At 40.7% G+C, this 17673-nt stretch overlaps 2 protein-coding genes across 4 annotated transcripts in view; one reads left to right on the top strand and one right to left on the bottom strand.

Moving 5' to 3' along the window:
* Window positions 1–92: 92 nt before the first annotated feature.
* abhd11 (abhydrolase domain containing 11) lies at window positions 93–7546 on the bottom strand. 2 transcript variants are annotated; one of them, XM_062537288.1, is made up of 6 exons: window positions 7308–7546; window positions 6614–6749; window positions 5984–6157; window positions 5081–5251; window positions 4451–4632; window positions 93–2406 (listed from the first exon to the last, which is right to left on the bottom strand). In XM_062537288.1, the coding sequence occupies exons 1-6, from the start codon at window positions 7463–7465 to the stop codon at window positions 2274–2276; spliced, it is 954 nt and encodes a 317-aa protein (XP_062393272.1). In that variant the 5' UTR covers window positions 7466–7546; the 3' UTR covers window positions 93–2273. The 2 variants fall into 2 exon arrangements, with proteins under 2 accessions (XP_062393272.1, XP_062393273.1); XM_062537289.1 differs by having other exon boundaries at window positions 5984–6161.
* LOC134080714 (C3a anaphylatoxin chemotactic receptor-like) overlaps window positions 6661–17673 on the top strand; it is a 35388-nt gene continuing 24375 nt past the window's right edge. The window contains exon 1 of one of the 2 annotated variants that reach the window (XM_062537286.1): window positions 6661–6945. The gene's annotated coding sequence lies outside the window, so the exon portion shown is untranslated. Of the gene's footprint in view, window positions 6946–14632; window positions 14757–17673 lie in introns of those variants that run through there. The other variant, XM_062537287.1, reaches the window with a different exon arrangement.

Below are 17673 nucleotides of genomic sequence, written 5' to 3' on the forward strand. Positions count from 1 at the left end.
CCAGTGTTTGAGGCTTTTTTGTTAATTTTGTCACAACAATTCACATTATGTCAACATGATGAAAGAATCAGACACTGACAATGGAAAACATTTCAATTTTTTTTTATTTTTGTATATAATAAATAGCTACAACATGTAAACATTGCAATACAAATGGACATCACTTGTCAGTCTCAACACACACACAAGTATAAGCTTTTTCAACAAATATAGGTTACTTTGTCTTGTCAAAAAATATTGATAGAGAAAATCACTTTAAGTTCAATAAAATCTGCTAAATTAAAAACCTCATTCAGACACTGACAATCTTGATGGTTAAACATCGATTCATTCATGATAGTTACACACTTTTACATTCTGATCAAACTGCATCATCCTCCTCTTAGCTACTATCCAAAGCCTGAAAGAAAAAATATGAAAATGGATCAAAGAATCATGTAACTACCCACAATGCAGTTCACTCGAGTATGAGACTTGACACGGTCTGGTGCACAGTTATGCCACAGTCAACTGCCAGTTTGGAAATAGATAACTAACGGAATACAAACTCATGCTGTTAATGACTATTTACATTTAGCTACGAATGTTATGATTAACATCTGAGATACTGGAAGAGTTGTCTGCCACCAGTCATTCTGACCAAGTATTACCTAAGAACAAACAAAACAAGAAATGTCTAGCACAATAATATTAACATTAACATTTACTATACCTGACTTGGACAAATATTACATCAACAATAGAATATTGACTTATTTATAAATGAGATAAGACCTGTTGAGGTTAGCAGTGCATATTGTGTCCCTTTACTCTTTACGTAGTGTAAATACTATATTTACGCATATACTGTATAACCCTTACATGTTAACAAAGAACACAAATCAGAATAAAAGACAAGAGCTTTCTATGTACAAACTGTACACTAAAAGGTGGCAATTCAAGTATTAGGGCACAGGTAATATATGTATGTATACGTCTGTAATATGTATATGTATACGTGCCCCCTGAGAAAGCCAACGGCACTGTAAATGGCACTCCTGTGTTAGTATGCTGTCTTATAACCTGCCATATTGGTCACATTGGGATGGTCATAATAAACTGTACAGCCAAATATTGATAATGTTTTTTCTATATAATATAAACTGGAACATTAATAGTGTTAACATATTCAAGTACTGTTGAGATCTGTGAATGTGTGCATTGCATATCAATTTATGTTTATCTTAAATAATTAACCTTTAGTGTATGCTGTTTATTTATTATCTATTTATGTGGCTTTCATTTCTCAATTTTGTGAAGGCACAATCGCAATTTGTGTGTGAACTATAATGCTGATGTTGCATGCATCTTACTTAGTGACCAGTATCCAATGTAGCAGGTTGTCAACAGCTGTGTGAAGCCTTCACACTGGAGTTAAAGCCAACTGCCTAATCAATGGCAGATTCTATTAGATCACCTAACTCTCTCACCTGATTATATTATATATTCTCATCTAGCTAACTATATTTAATACTGCTCCCTTGCATGTAGTAAAAAAGAAAGAAAGAAAGAAAGAAACACAACTTGCGGATTGTCACCAAACTCTCCCCATATTAAAAAATATATCTTAAATCTTAAAATGAAATAAGTAAGAGATGTGTTAAAGCTCTTAGTGATCTGTGCGGTCTGCTGCTCTTCTGAAGGCCCCTCTAAAGATCATTACTCTGTTATTACACTATTCAAACCTTGCGCTTTTCACTCCAAACTATAGGTGGATTTACATGGACAGTTTTTTGCCATTCTAAACTATTCTGAACAAACAGATTTTAGCAGTTTTATTCCCATCAAGGTGTTTATCTGTATCATTTCCATTCCGATTGAGTCATTCTTCTGTTTCTATTTGGATTAAAAGTGCAACCCATGGAATCCTAGTTTATACCCTTATACTAACATCCAGTAATTAATCACAGTAATGTTCATAATATGTCCTTTGGATAAGTTAATAATTGCCAGTGCGAATTCTATAGTATGCAACTCTGCAAACCCATAGGCATCTGCATACACTGTTACTTGACAATGACCTAAAAACAAAAATAAAAAAACAAAATGGCCATAAACAACATGGCCTAAAATAAACAAACATTCCCCCCCAAAAAATGAAAGGCATAAACAAATGAGACTAAATGAGACTAAAAAAAAACAAAATGAAAAGATGCTTGTTAATCCATTTCTCCTTGCTGGCGACTGTAAGGTCCTGGCCTCTGTCCCCGGCGTCTGGCCTGACCTGGCCAGGGCTACTGCAGGAAGGATATGACTGTGCTGATGAAGTCCAGTGGCTTGTCTGCGTGGATCCAGTGGCTAGCGTCTGGGATGTACTGAATGTCAGCACACGGGAAAAGACGCTGGATCTCGGGGTAGTCTTCAGAGCTAGAGGAAGTGGAGACGCACTCGGGTTAGCTTGACGCCTCACCAATAGAAATGGGTTTCAGTAACGTACATTTACTGAATTATATTTAGGTTTATGGTAGGTAGCAGATGCTTTTGTCCAAAGCTACTTACAATGAAATCAATAAACATCACATGAACATTAAAATGAATGGTTTATAGCTAAATGTATAGTTTAAATCAGTGATTCTTAACCATAGGGCCGCGGCCCAAACCTGGGCCGCCAGCAACCCACCAAGGGCCGCAACAAACTTTCAGTTTTGCATCTGTGGGCCGCAAGGGCCGCGGGACTGCCTTCAGGGGTGTCCAAACCAACTGCGCCCCGCCACGCACTTTAATTCGGCCCGCCGAGCATGCATTAGTTTATCATAGATCCGCCACGCACTTAGGTTATCATTGGCTATTCGCTATTTATTTTATTTTTTTTCGGCAACGACGTTGTGCTTGACATTACTGCAAACTGCCTTACATTCTTCTTAGAGAACGTTTACATTTACAATGTCAATATCAAAACAGTGCATTGTGTGTCGGGGGGGGGGGGAATATTGAACGGGCCCCGGGCCACTTAGTACTTTAAAAATTGGGCCTCGAGGTCAGAAAGAATACCAATATTATAAATAGTAATTATAATACATAGAGTTGAAGAATAACAATAACTATAATCATATACAAGCATATACAAAGCTGTCAGTTTTATATTACAACCTTTAGAGAGATATTTAGAAACAGGGGGGAGCTACTGGTAGCTTGCGAGCATCCTGTCAGGAGAGCCCTTAAGTAGACCGTGTAGACAGAAAAAAAGCGCCCCACGTCAAAACACTTTTTGGACAGTTGACTAGTAACAAGCCGAGTAATGAGACATTCATAACCAGCAGAAGTAGAGACTTAAAGGAATAGCTCGGAATTTTGGACATAGGACCTCATTTCCAACCTTGCCGAGGTGATATAGGTCGGTGGAGACAGTTTTTATCGTGTTTAACCCCTTCCTTCAGTTGCAGCGTTCCCCTTTGCTAATGCTGGTTCTGAGCTAACGCATTTCAACGGTAATATCCAAAACAGTCTTACTCACTCCACAGCACACCCGAGACAAGTAAATTAAAACATCAGACTATCGATATACATGTCTGTGTTGATAGAATAATTTTAGAAATAAAACTAACCTTGTAACTCAATGATTTATTGCATTTTGAGGGACTACTTTCTCAATATCAATCCGCCACTGCCATACAGGGAACAAAGTAGGCTATTGCAATGCGATGCAAGGTTAGTTTTATTTCTAACATTGTTCTATCAACACAGGCATGTGCATCGATAGTCTGACGTTATAATTTATTTGTTTCGGGTGTTTTGTGGAGTGTTTTCAGTGGCAGGCTGGATGTTACCGTTGACTTGCGTTATCTCGGCACCAGATTAGCAAGAGATGAACGCTGCAACTTGGAAATGAGGTCCTATGTCCAAAATTCCAAACTATTCCTTTAAAACCAATATCATCACAGGACATTACAAGAGCCAGACATGACTAATGATCCTGCTAAGGTTAGCTCTGCCATTGTATTGCGTACAGGACTGTGCAACAGTGGATTTGGCTGCCTGCCTGTTCTGTGAAGTGCTTTGTGTTGTGCAGTGTTTGTCTCCCATTGTATTTGCTCACCATGCAGTTTTCAACTGAAGGGGCTGAACCTCTACTATCCCCTTTATATGAAACATCAAGGATTATAATAGGAGTAAAATCATAATTATTTACAATACAATGTATTTTGTATTTTGTAAATATTGTTTGCTTGTGTGTAACTTCCTAATGAAAACAGTCTAGTGTAAACTAAACCTTTGTTTTCTATTTTTGGGGCTTGTTGCCTTTAATTGCGATTGGACAGTAGGAGCGTACAGGAAATGAGTGGGAGATATGGGAGTAGCATGAGGAAGTGACCGCGGGTTGGAATCGAATCCAGGTCCCCATGGCCACTTAAGAGACGAATGTGGTATGACTGCTGACAATTATGCCTCCCACGTCCCGTTTTCTTTTTACCTGATATACGCAGAGTTGGTCCCACCAAGGAAGAGGGTTGGTCCCTCGTAGCTGGTGTTAAATTCTGGGAATCTCATGATGTCATTCAGGTGATTGGAGATGGCCTCCAAGTTGATCCTCCAAGAATACTGTCCGTCCTCCTCGACCAGGTTTGTCAGGAGGAACTGCCGCACTGAGCGCTCCTATGAAAACCAGCATTGGAAAGAGCATGACAATCAGACATGGGAGTTAAGAGCACAGCACACTTCTCAACATTTTTGTCCAAAACTAATGAACTAACTAGCTAAAACCAGAGGACAGGACTTGCAAACTCCAACTGAATCACGAGTGTCAGTGATGAAAGCAAGCCATAACATTTTATTTTCGGCGGGAAGTTCAGAAGTTCGACCCACATAGTGAATGGCTGAGGCAGCAGGTAGTGATACTGACAGATGTGGTGATCTGTCATTCACTATGCTCATAATATAACATATAATAGGAATTTGAATGTGGCACAAAAACTTATCTTCAAATTATCTTCAAGATCAAAAACACACCCTGAAAAAACCCTGCACACTGTTACTGAATGTACGGTGTCAACACAACAAATGATATAAAACTGGACAACTGCCTCTTGCTTGATGGACTCACTTTGACATGTTTGCGTAGCTGGTCCTCTGCCAGCCTGCGTGCAGTGGAGCGGGGTACATCTTTGGGCACTCTCACGTCCTTCATCGCCTGAATGTAGGCGGGGAATTTTGTGACCGACGCAGTCTGGGCGGGGCTTATGTCTACCACCACCAGGCGCTCCACTAGAGTCGGCTGAGAGGAAAACACACAGAGGGAAGGAGGGAGGGAGGGAGGGAGGAAAGGAGAGAGGGAGAGAAGGAGGAATAAAGGGGAAGAAGGAAATGAGAGAGGAAAGAGGGAGGGGAAGGAGAGAATGAAGGAGGAAGAGAAAGAAGGAAGGAGGGAAAGAGGAAGGGATGAGGAAGGGGAAGGAGAGAAAGGGAGGATGGGGAGAATGGAGGAGGAGAAAATAGGGAGGAGGGAGGGGGAAGGAGGGAAAGGCAAATATCACAGTAGAGGTTAAAGTAGACCATCATAAGGCTTTTTCCAACAGCATTCTTATATCTCAGCCATTAAAGAGAACACCAAGACCATGGCTGTGCATTGACAAGAATCTGGCCATACAATATGCATCATGATAGGGGTTACAATTAATACATGTATGATCGATTACTGTACGCAAGGCAATATGTTGTGATTTTTTAAAATATAATTTTAGGAAACAGTCGTCATGGTGGTCAGTCCCTATGCTACTTCCTTTCTCAGTATACATTGTTACATTGGAGTCGTACAGGAACAAAAACACAGCCGGAAATGGACCACAACAATCTATCGATCGGGCTTGTTTTGTTGTTCAAGTTGCTCTCCTATTAGGCTATATCTTCAATGTTACATTTATCGGACGTAGCTACTCAAATGGAGTATATTTCTGTATTCCCGAACAGATCCCGAACTAAATTTCTACCCTCCTGTGTCTTACATTACCTGCGTGAGAGCTGTTGTCATGGCCACCTTGCCTCCCATGCTGTGGCCAATCAGAATGCACTTCCCGATTCGCAGCTGAGAGAGCAGTTGCGTGAGGTCATTGGTCATCGCCTCGTAGGTGATTATGGGGCTGTGTGTGCTTGTGCCATGGTTACGTGCATCAACTGTCACCACCTGACTGGACAAAGGACAGTTAAGACACTAACTAGGATACAAGTTTACATTTCCTTAAGAATATCATGCAACACCAAAGTCTGTCTAAATAAGTCACTCATAATAAATAGTCACACAATGAGCTTATTTATTTTCCTTTCATAATGTATTATGATTATAGACTACACTAGAGAATGATCACATTATATGAATGACAACATGAAAATAATAAGATGAAACACTCATGTGTCTACATGGCTTCAAAGGATAAACAGCAGCAGTCAAATCATTTAGGGCAGAATGGTTTACAGGCCTAAGTAAGCTTTGAGTTCCCAGAGCAGAATTTGACCCTGGGAGACGCTAGACGTTTGTTGGGGCAATGATAGAATATTAACAATAAGTAACATAATGTTGCATCTTTAGCCACTTAGTGGATCAGTGGAGCCAAGCACTACCACATAGCATGTTGTGCAATACCTTTCTGCCCGTCCGCTGGACTAAGGACCTCGCTATGGAGTGGAAATTGGATTTACTCCCGAAAAGACCGTGGAGAAAAACCAGCGGCGTACTGTCCCCTTTTCCGTCGAAGACATCATATGTTAAAGCCACAGGTCTGATCAAGGAGAGAAGACTGAACATTAGTCGTTCGGATAAATATTAAACATTGATCACATCACAAACCATGAAAGCTGTCACGTTAACTACAGCTACATAACTTGCTAGCTAGATGGGACAGCACCCACAGAAAGGACTTGCTTTCGCCACCTTGAATGACTTTCTGCAGGGCTGTCTGAGTGGTGTTGGAAGAGGTTTGTTCAAAAGACAGTTTGTCCACACATCCGCAAAAGAAGCTCGAATATCAATCCAACCAATACTACCGAGAGAGTGATGTTGACATGAATTCCCATTTATATTGCGTTTACTGGCTCTTGTGACATTTACCGCTAGCTGGCTAACACTAGCTGCATTACTAGCTAGCCAGCTATTAAAATCACGACAGAGTAGATACTTACTTAATTTCAGAGGGGAAAACAGCGTCAAGTGTCATTTTAGGTTTTTTGCCAATCATAGTCATGTTAGGGACACCGTTACATTCATATACAAACAGACTGACATGTGTTTAGCTAATATGAGTAATTTAATTCGCTAACTAGCTAGCAAGCAAATGTACCTGGCAGAAACAGCAGTAGAGTTGGCTTTAGTTCCGATTTGACGAATCCAGTGCATCCGTGCATTATTAAAGCAGGAATTACGACATCCGGTTATAGAAATATGTGATGTTGCTTTATGCAAGAGGCCACTTGAAAGAAAGCGATAAGCGACACTCATGATAACATAGAATATTCCTAAAGGACGGCCAAACACCTTCACACCCGGCACACTCTTGACAATGCTAAATCACTATTGCATGGAGCAAGTGGCTAGTGGGGGAAAAGGGGCGGGGATATTCGTCTGACTAGTCTCTGCTCTCAACCAATCGAGAAGTCCACTGCTTTCACGTGTTCACAAACACCTACTTGCACACTGTAGCCTGCTTGTATGGTTATCTGGCATCGGGTCATACAATTAGCCCTTTTCACGGTGATGTCAGACGAAGCGTTGCTGGGTATCCTCCGGCATGTCCAGCCGCCAAATACTACAGAAGAAGAAGAAGAAGTATTCATGGGTTTCATCAGGTCCCTTTCCACAGGTGTATACAATCAAGCACCATTCAGTCTGCATTGATAATCAAGGTGCTTGATTGTATACACTTGTGGAAAGGGACCTGATGAAACCCATGAATACTTCTTCTTCTTCTTCTGTAGTAGCCTATTTGGCGGCTGGACATGCCGGAGGATACCCAGCAACGCTTCGTCTGACATCACGTGAAAAGGGCTAATTCAGTGGACAGGGATAAATGATGGAGAAGACTGGCGTTAAAATCATGGGGTGGGGTGGAGGTCTGGAAGTCTTATTTATTTCATGTCCTTCACTGTCTGGACGATGTAACAATGCAAATTTCTTCTTTGGGAGACAATTACTGTAAAGGATTATCTTATCTTATGTCTTTGGACCGGACCTTGCTTAGCCTTTACATGCATTTTAGTTAGCTATGTATCTCCTCTGAATGTCAGCTCATTTGCAGTACAAGATCGGATAACTTTAGGCCTACTGTATGGTGGAATAACTTTGGAGCACTTCGACTTGACGCATAGCCTAGCCTAGGCTAATATCCTCACTCCAAAGTGAAACTGAAAATCCAAGAGTGATGATATTACTGCCGAGTGATGATTAGGCTACATGATGTTGAACCATTCAACCCAAATTAGTCAAATAGCATACAATGACTCCGAAGCTGATTAGTTAAAAAACACTTGCATAGTTCTTTAATCTATCTATCTATCTATCTATCTATCTAAACCGCTCACGAAAAGTAAGGAAACTTGACTTTGGACCATTATATCTCCACTTTAATAATACCAATCACTAAAGGGTTTTATATCATTTTCATCGTTTATTAGTCACCTTTACAACGTACAGCTTGTAAGCATTGGGCTCCCATGGAATGAGCAACACAAGCAAACGTGTAAGTAGTGCCAAAGAAAAATGTGCCAAAATGGCCTGTTATGCTGTTGGAATTCACCTTACTTCAAGCATTGACAATTGCACTCTCCCTCAGAAATGAGGAAAACGAAACATGTTAGGCATACATTCGTTAATTTTATACTCAGTGTCAGGGTCCAGTAGCGTGTAGAGGATCCATATGCAGCCACAACAGCTTGGCACCTTCTTCTCATGCTGGTCACCAACCTGGCTACATTCTGCTGTGGGATGGCATTCCATTCCTCGATAAGGATCTGTTGTAAGTCAGCCAACCTGGTTCTGTTGGTGATTCTGGAGCCAGTGGCAATTCCATATCTCCAGAATATGGGACCAAATGCCATCCTCCAGGATGACAACGCTCGCCCCCATGGGATCATCAGAGAATAGGCCTACCTCCAGAATTTGGGAGTGGAGAGGATGGAATGCCCTGCCGTGAGTCCAGACCAGACCTCGACAGTTTGGGCGTGCTGTACGTGCCAGAGTCACCAACAGAACCAGGCGAAGTTTGGTCGTGTTCGGACAAAAAATGACAACGTGACAATCGTTAAATTAAGCAAAACAAGCTTCTACCGCAATCCCACAATTCTACCGCTCCCCACATTAGCAATCATTAGCATTAGCAATTTGCATTTAAAACAGGCGCTCTTGACTCTATCTGATTTGCGATTGGCGATGATATAGAATCAGGCCCGTGCAGTTAATATCTTGAGAAAGATAGATAGATAGATAGATAGATAGATACTTTATTGATCCCCAAGGGGAAATTCAAGGTCACAGCAGCTTAAGACACCACACACAACATACAATACAATGTAAACAGGAAAATACAAAGCAAATCAACATGACTAAAGGAGCAGTAAAATAGGTAGGCCTACTATGGATAAGATGTGCATGAATGTACTGAGGATTGGTACTGATCCAGTATGAGGTGTGTGTCAAGTTGGTAGTGCAAATAAGTCCAACAGTGCAACAGTGCAAGATTACATTCTAGTGACCAGCAATAAATATGTACAGTACAAAATGTAAGCATAGTAAATCCAACAGTGCAACAGTGCAAGATTACATTCTAGTGACCAGCAATAAATATGTACAGTACAAAATGTAAGCATAGTAAATCCAACAGTGCAACAGTGCAAGATTACATTCTAGTGACCAGCAATAAATATGTACAGTACAAAATGTAAGCATAGCAATAATAATAACAGTACTAGTATAAATATATGGACAATTAAAATAGACCTAACATAGTAATAATATAAGAGTTATAGCAGCAGTGCAAGGATAGTTAGATATGGGTGCAGACATTAGTCATTGGTCAAATATATGGACCAGAGCGGTAGATAAAACAGAGTGGCGACACTCCCATAGACCTCCATAGGAAAAAATGGCAGCACTTTTTCCAGGCTATTTCCTCGTTATGGGGCTTTTGGAACTGTTTACAGCCAATCTCTTGGTCACTAGTCAATGAGTTAATTGATTACACCTTCCAGCATCAGAAGTACATCCCACCCTCCAGCGATTCAGCCATTCAGCACAGGTTTTTTTTGGAACTTTTGATCGTGGCAGCAACATCAAAGAGTGTCGCAACTCTCTCTTTCTATGGCTCTGATATGGACAAAAAGAGGGTAGACATGTAAGCCATGCCATGTACGTGTATAAGAGGGTGGAGGTGCAGATATACTATGCATAGAAGTCCAACTCTCCTTTTCCCTTCAGTGAAGCATTGTACAGTTGTATGGCCCTGGGTACAAATGACATCCTCAGTCTGTCTGTTGTGCATGTCATGGAGCGTATAGTCTCTTCTGCTGTGTGATAGTGCATGCTGTAGAGTGGATGACAGTCATTGTCCAGGATGCTGTGTAGCTTGTTCAGGGTCCTTTTGTCTGATACTAAAGTGATGCACTCCAGATCAGCTCCCACAACAGAGCCAGCCTTCCTTACCAGCCTGTCTAGTCGCCCAGCATCCCTCTTCCTAGTGCTTCCTCCCCAGCATGCCACAGCATAGAAGAGGACACTGGCAATAACAGACTGGTAAAACATCCAGAGGAGCTTGCAGCAGACATTGAAGGACCGCAGCCTCCTCAGGAAGTACAGCCTGCTCTGCCCTTTCTTGTATATTGATTCAGTGTTGACTGACCAGTCCAGTTTATCGTCCAGATGTACGCGTATGTGTTCACCACCTCCACATTGACCTCCTCATGGTGACTGGCAGCAGAGCAGGCTTAGACCTCCTGAAATCTACCACCATCTCCTTGGTCTTGGCCGTGTTGAGTTGTAGGTGGTTGAGTCTGCACCATTGCACAAAGTCCTCCACCAGGCTCCTGTATTCCTCCTCCTGCCCATCCCTGATACATCCCACAATTGCAGTATCGTCTGAAAACTTCTGCATGTGGCATGACTCCGTGTTGTAGCAGAAGTCAGACGTGTACAGGGTGAACAGGACTGGAGAGAGCACTGTTCCCTGTGGAGCACCTGTGCTGCTGATTACAGTGTTGGAGAGGCAGTCCTTCAGTCTGACAAACTGTGGCCGCTCTGTCAGGTAGTCTGTAATCCAGGATACTAGGTGAGCATCCACACCCATCTGCAGGAGCTTGTCACTCAGTCTGGGGGGTTGGATGGTGTTAAAAGCACTAGAGAAGTCAAAGAACATGATTCTCACAGCACTTTTTCCCTTGTCCAGGTGAGAGTGTGTCCTGTGTAGGAGGTATGAGATGGCATCGTCCACGCCCACTTTCTCCTGGTATGCAAACTGTAACGGATCTAGTGCATGGCGCACCTGTGGCCTTAGTATCCCCAGAACCAGTCTCTCCAAGGTCTTCATCAGGTGTGATGTGAGAGCGACTGGCCTGAAGTCATTCAGCTCGCGTCGACGTGGTTTCTTTGGGACGGGGATAAGACATGATGTCTTCCACAGTGTTGGGACTCTCCCGAAACGTAGACTTTGGCTGAAGATATGCTCCAGTGGCTCTCCCAGTTCAGCAGCACAGGCCTTGAGCAGTCTTGGCCTGTGGTCACAGGCCTTGATGGTGATGGTGATGGTGGACGACCATTGTACACTGAAGCAGTTGATGGTGCTGGTGATGGTGATGGTGGACGACCATTGTGCACTGAAGTAGGGCAGTCAAACCTGTTGTAAAACTGGTTTAGCTGGTTCGCCCTGTCCAGATCCCCCTCCACAGAGCTGCTGCTTTTCCTCAGGCCAGTGATGGTCTTCATTCCATCCCAGACCTCCTTCATGTTGTTCTCCTGCAGCTTCTGCTCCACCTTCTTCCTGTAATCCTCCTTGGCCTCTTTCAGCCTGACTTTGAGTTCCCCCTGCACTTGCCTCAGCGTTTGAGGCAACTCAAACTTGCCTCAAAGGCGTTTGAGTTGCAGCTATAATGGCAATATTAGAGGTTACCCGTTTGTTTTTGCTGTTGTTGGGAAATGATGAAATAACCGCATGGCCATGCCAGTGCTATTAACTCGGAAGTGATGTTTGAATGAATGTTACAGTAAGTGCTATCAAAATAGCGCCGTGCACCAGAGCCATTGAGTGCACCCACTGCAATGCGAGAGTTAGCCTATGTATCAACTCGCCTTAAGGGAATAACATAGTTTAATACAAAAAAAATGGTGCCGTGTTCCTTTAACCTTACTTACCTGTTACCTTATTTAAAAGCATGCAACCCGATTGCACTTGCAGTTCTAATTCCAGATTAGTGTCATCTCAAATTGTGCAAACAAAGGCTCACTTAGTAGTGCACTTATACACTAGGCCTACTAAGAATTCCTATTTCAACTAACTTGGTCAAGTATAGGCCTACTGTATGTTTATAATGGGGATAGATCTTTTTCAGTGTTAGCCCCAAAGCTTTGGAATGCACTGCCTGAGCAAATAAGGTAGCTGATTCTGTTACATCTTTTAAATCCCTCCTTAAAACCCATCTGTACGGTAAAGCTTTTAAGGAGTTTATTTAAGTTTAATTTTTTGGTTTTGTTTTGTTTTGTTTTGACTTGTGTAGTGTTTTGATTACTGCAGTTTTTTGTTAATTTAAAAAAAAAAGATATGTTTTGTGTTATTTTTTGTTTTGTTTATTATTTTATATGTAAAGTACGGAAGCCCTGAACCGCAAGTGAAGAATTTTTTTTTTGAGATGCTATCTTGTTATTATTATATATGTAAAAAAAAAAATAAGATTTTCTTTTTTTTTCCCTTCAGATATTATCTCGTTATTTCGAGATAATATCTCGTAATTACGAGATACTATCTCGTTATTTCGAGATACTAAGTCGTTATTTCGAGATATTATCTCGTTATTTCGAGATATTATCTCGTTTTTTCGAGATATTATCTCATTATTTTGAGATGTTACTTTTATCTCAAAATAACGAGATAATATCTCGAAATAACTAGATAATATCTCGAAATAACGACTTAGTATCTCGAAATAACGAGATAATATCAGAAAGTAAAAAAAAAAAAAATCTTATTTTTTTTACATATTATCTCGAAATTATGAGATATTATCTTGAAATAACGAGATATTATCTTGAAATAACAAGATAGCATCTCAATTTTTTTTTTCTTCACTTGCGGTTCAGGGCTTCCGTAGTAAAGCACTTTGAAACTATGTTTAGAAAAGTGCTCTATAAAGATTATTGTTATTATTATATTATAATGTATAAGTTGTGCCACAGTTTAGCTAACTAATATGACATTTCCCACAATGCATTTCCAGAATGACAGATCCCCGGCCTACATAATCTTTTTAAAGGATCACATATTAATCTTTACTGAAATTCAATTTCAAGTTAAATGTGTAACAAAGTGACAGCGATACTGTTGTTGTGTAATTTATGTTGGCACATCACCCCATCAAGTCCAAAGCGCTCTAATTCTGTGAGTAGATGTAGTGCTGATAAAGGTGCACAAATCTACATTTGGAATCCATACATATACTGTAGCTGCTTTAGTCTCTAATCACCGAGGCCAAGCAGATGTGAGCGTATTGGTACTTCAACGGGTGACCTCCATGGAAACTTATAATGTTCCAGGAAATGGTAGTGTTAATGGCTGTCCATTAAATGTCCCTCTGGTCAGGATAATTATCAACCCCTAAAGCCTTTGTGGCACTATGGATAGACTAAGCTGCAGGAAATGGGCCTTTTAATGCAATAGCAAAACAAGATCCTAAGACAATATAGATTGCAGGGGGTTGCTCAAGCGCTTGACAAATTCCCACCATTGCTCCCTAACTTTCCATCTTAGTCTGGAGCATGGTGATCAGTCTGACACATGGTGGCTACCACCCAGGCAAGTGCTACATATTGAGAGTTTTAATGAGATTCCACATTCACTTGAGCATTCTCAATGTAGGATTATTCTATAGCCTAACAAAATGTTAAATTGTTCTTGTTTTGGATAGTAGGCTAATCTACTTGGTGTGATGCATCAACTTACATTACACAAAAGGCAAAATCAGCATAATCAACAAAACACAAAAGCCGAGTTATATAACTAAACATTTTAGAATAGCTATTATTTACAGTGTGGGTGACCCTACTGTATCTTTATGTAATAAAAAATAATAATAATTGAAGAAAGAAATACAGAGGACATGCCTTGGTGTCCTCCATGATAGATACCACAATGCTCGCCGTTTATACAGTAAATGGTCAGTTGCAAGATTCCCAAGATTTTCCCTATTGATTTTATTGCCTTAATGATTTATTTGAAAAATGTTCTTATATCAAAAAAGGAGACATTATCAACAATGACGTGCACTGGTGTGTGTGTGTGTGTGTGTGTGTTTGTGTGTTTGAGTGTGTGCGCGTGCATACGTGCAGTGTGTACACTGTCTGTCTTCTAGCCCTGTTCTCACTACCTCCTCTTTATTCATGCAACAGAGAAAGAGAGAGAGAGAGAGAGAGAGAGAGAGAGAGAGAGAGAGAGAGAGAGAGAGAGAGAGAGGCTCCCCTGTGCGGTAGTCAAATGAACACACAGAGAAAAATCTGAATCGGCATTACACAGGAGAGTACAGCAGATTACAAGCGGGTAAGCATTATTTTACTTAACATACACAGCATCATCGAGCGATTGCAACCTCAGAATGTCTGTTGGAACATGGCATGTTTAGTGAAGAGAACCACTGAAGTTTTAGTCATATTTTGTTTGTCATTTTCCACTGTTTCATTGGCCATAATTAGGTAAACCCTCATTATCATTATTGTATTCTGAGTGTGAGGGTACAGTCAGTAAAGGATTGCTTTTGAAGATCCAATTGAGGAAACTCTTGAAAGCAAGAGACTAAAGTATACTGAACTGGTGTTAAAAACAGAGGAAATGAGGTTGGCAAGAACATGCAAGATCAGCGGAGATGATTAGCTCTGGTGCTGAACTGTCAATAAGTTAAAGTTTTCAGGTCCTGTTGCCTATTTGGCAGCAAATTATTATTATTAGATTGGACTGTGCCATGGTAGAATTTCGGCTCAGTATCACCCGGTAAGGTCTATTTGTAGCTATTTCAACCACAAAAACTTCTGGTGGATTTCAAAGATGGCCTCTGAAATGATCATTAAAGGAGTTGTCTTTGGCTGTATCTGAAAAAATTGGCCAGTGATCTACACTAATCTGGTTCTCCCTGCCCCATCCTCTTCCATTATTCTAACATGAATTCATTTTCAGTTACTACAGGTCTACTCTTACCATAAACCCAAATTTTAATACTCCCAAGGGAGTCCTCTTAACTCCAACTCTCCCTCTCCTTGGTCTTCTATGTCATGCACTGAGTTTGGTATTTGGATAAACTGGACAGTGCATTGTCAGTTGGATGGTGTAGTTGTCAGTGAGACATGCATGTCAAATATTTTCAATATGCGCGTAGCTCTCGGGGAAATGATGAATGATGATGATTTGGTGATTAAAAAGGCAGATAAGGAAGGAGCTGTTATAGTCTGGGGAAAAGAGATAACAAAGTTGGTTCAACAAAGTTGACTTTAATCTAATCTAAACTAATCCCACTGAACCTCCCACTAAACCAAAAACATCTCTAAATACGTTCTTAAACCCATTTTGCCATCCCTTTCAGCATACACTCAAGACACTAAAACTGTCCTGAAACAGATTGAACAATTAGTTCATCAGGGCAAAAACGTTCTTGGCTGCTATGGATACTGAATCACTCTGCGCAATTGAGCATTAAGAAGACTTGGCATTCACACTTCTTGGCAAAAAACTGGAAACCATCCTCTGCAGTTTACCTGATCCTTGACAAAATGGACTCAGAACAACATCTTTATTAATCTTTCAGGATCGCTTATTCAGACAGGCTGAGAAAAGTCTGTGCAATGGGAACATGCTGTAGTCTACTGTATGATGGATTGGTAAAGGAGAAAGCAACTTTATTTTACTTTAAGAAACCTTTGGTATATGGCAATCTACTTGGGATATATTGATGACATCATTTTAATATGTGCAGGATCAGAAGATGATCTTTTCATCTTCATGTCTCTTCATCAATATCTGTAGGCCTACAATATCAATAAAAATATCAAACTTTCCATAGAATATGACAAAAAGATTATCCATTTTCTGGATCTGGAATAAAGACAAAAAAGGGTTTTACACTCTTCTATAGAAAACCTATATTGTAATACTATACTCATGCTAAAAGTTGTTATTTGAAATGGGAGTCTGCTCTGTATTTCCATGTGTGTTACCCAGTATACTTAACATTTTGTCCATCATTTAAATTGGACCCTAAAGTTTGCTATTGGTGTCATGGTTATTGCATCTTGCAATATTACATATTTAAGCTATCTACAGTAAGATAGAAGTGTACCTGAAATATGTCAAAACATCAACTTCCTGCTTCTTAACACAGATAAAACTGTGCACGACACTATAGATAGCCATCTAGCCACATCCAACAGCATTTCACCAATATCTAACTCAAGTATCACGAATGATGTGTTAAAATGACTCGTTGTGAACTGGTTTGTTCAGCCAACTTACATCAAAAAAATATTTCTAAAAGCATTTTAGTTAAAAGTTGCATTATTTGTCCTGAGGGAAATTGGTCCCCTGCATTTAACCCATCTGGAGGTAGCCTAGTGCGCACACACACACACACACACACACACTTAGTGAGCTCACCAGGAGCACACACACACACACACACACACACACACACACACACACACTTAGTGAGCTCACCAGGAGCACACACACACACACACACACACACACCCCCCAATGCCCATCTTTGTGTATGTGTGCGGGTGTCAGAAGCAAAGTGAGCATAGCACACACAAAAACACAACAAACAATGCTGTGCAGGTCTTGAAGAAATGCACGTCAGTGTAAAGCTCCATTCAGTGTCAACTCAATTGGGTTATAACGTATCATAGATTTGACAGTGGGAAGGGGAAGGAGTGAGAAGTCTGAGAGAAGGCCAATTTAGCGCCAGATCTTTATAAACTGCAGGCTTCTCATGCTTCATGCTACAGGAAATTACAACACTGAAAAAGTACCCTGTAGCAGCCGATAACGTAATAACAGCCAATAATGTAATAATGGCCAATAATGTAATAACTTTTTTGCAAATAATGTAAGCCATTACATTATTGGCTGGTTATTACATTATCGAAACATTAACGAAAAAAACGTTAAACGTAATAACTGCAGCCAATAGTGTAATAATCACCTTACTGGAGCCCAAGAGGCGAAGGCACACCCTCTGAAGGCATGCCCAGTTTTGTGCAAAAATGAGGCATTGTAGCCGCAGGTATCTGCACGTTCAAAACTGTACGAAATTTGAAGTGTAGGATCATTACGACACCGAATTTTGCGTTTGGTAAATAATACGCACACACATGCACGTACTGTACACACACACACACACACACACACACACACACACACACACACACACACACACACACAGTGAACAGGCACAAACACCCATGCACAC

Source organism: Sardina pilchardus, chromosome 5 (assembly GCF_963854185.1).
Source record: "Sardina pilchardus chromosome 5, fSarPil1.1, whole genome shotgun sequence".
Taxonomy (NCBI): Eukaryota; Metazoa; Chordata; class Actinopteri; order Clupeiformes; family Clupeidae; genus Sardina; species Sardina pilchardus.

Excerpts from the sequence above, each read along its gene's own strand:
- abhd11 (XM_062537288.1), bottom strand. The coding sequence starts at position 7,465 with ATGAGTGTCGCTTATCGCTTTCTTTCAAGTGGCCTCTTGCATAAAGCA. Across the intron at positions 4,633-5,080 it reads AGCTACGCAAACATGTCAAA|GAGCGCTCAGTGCGGCAGTT; the intron begins GTGAGTCCATCA and ends TGGTTTTCATAG. Across the intron at positions 2,407-4,450 it reads ACCAACTCTGCGTATATCAG|CTCTGAAGACTACCCCGAGA; the intron begins GTAAAAAGAAAA and ends CACTTCCTCTAG.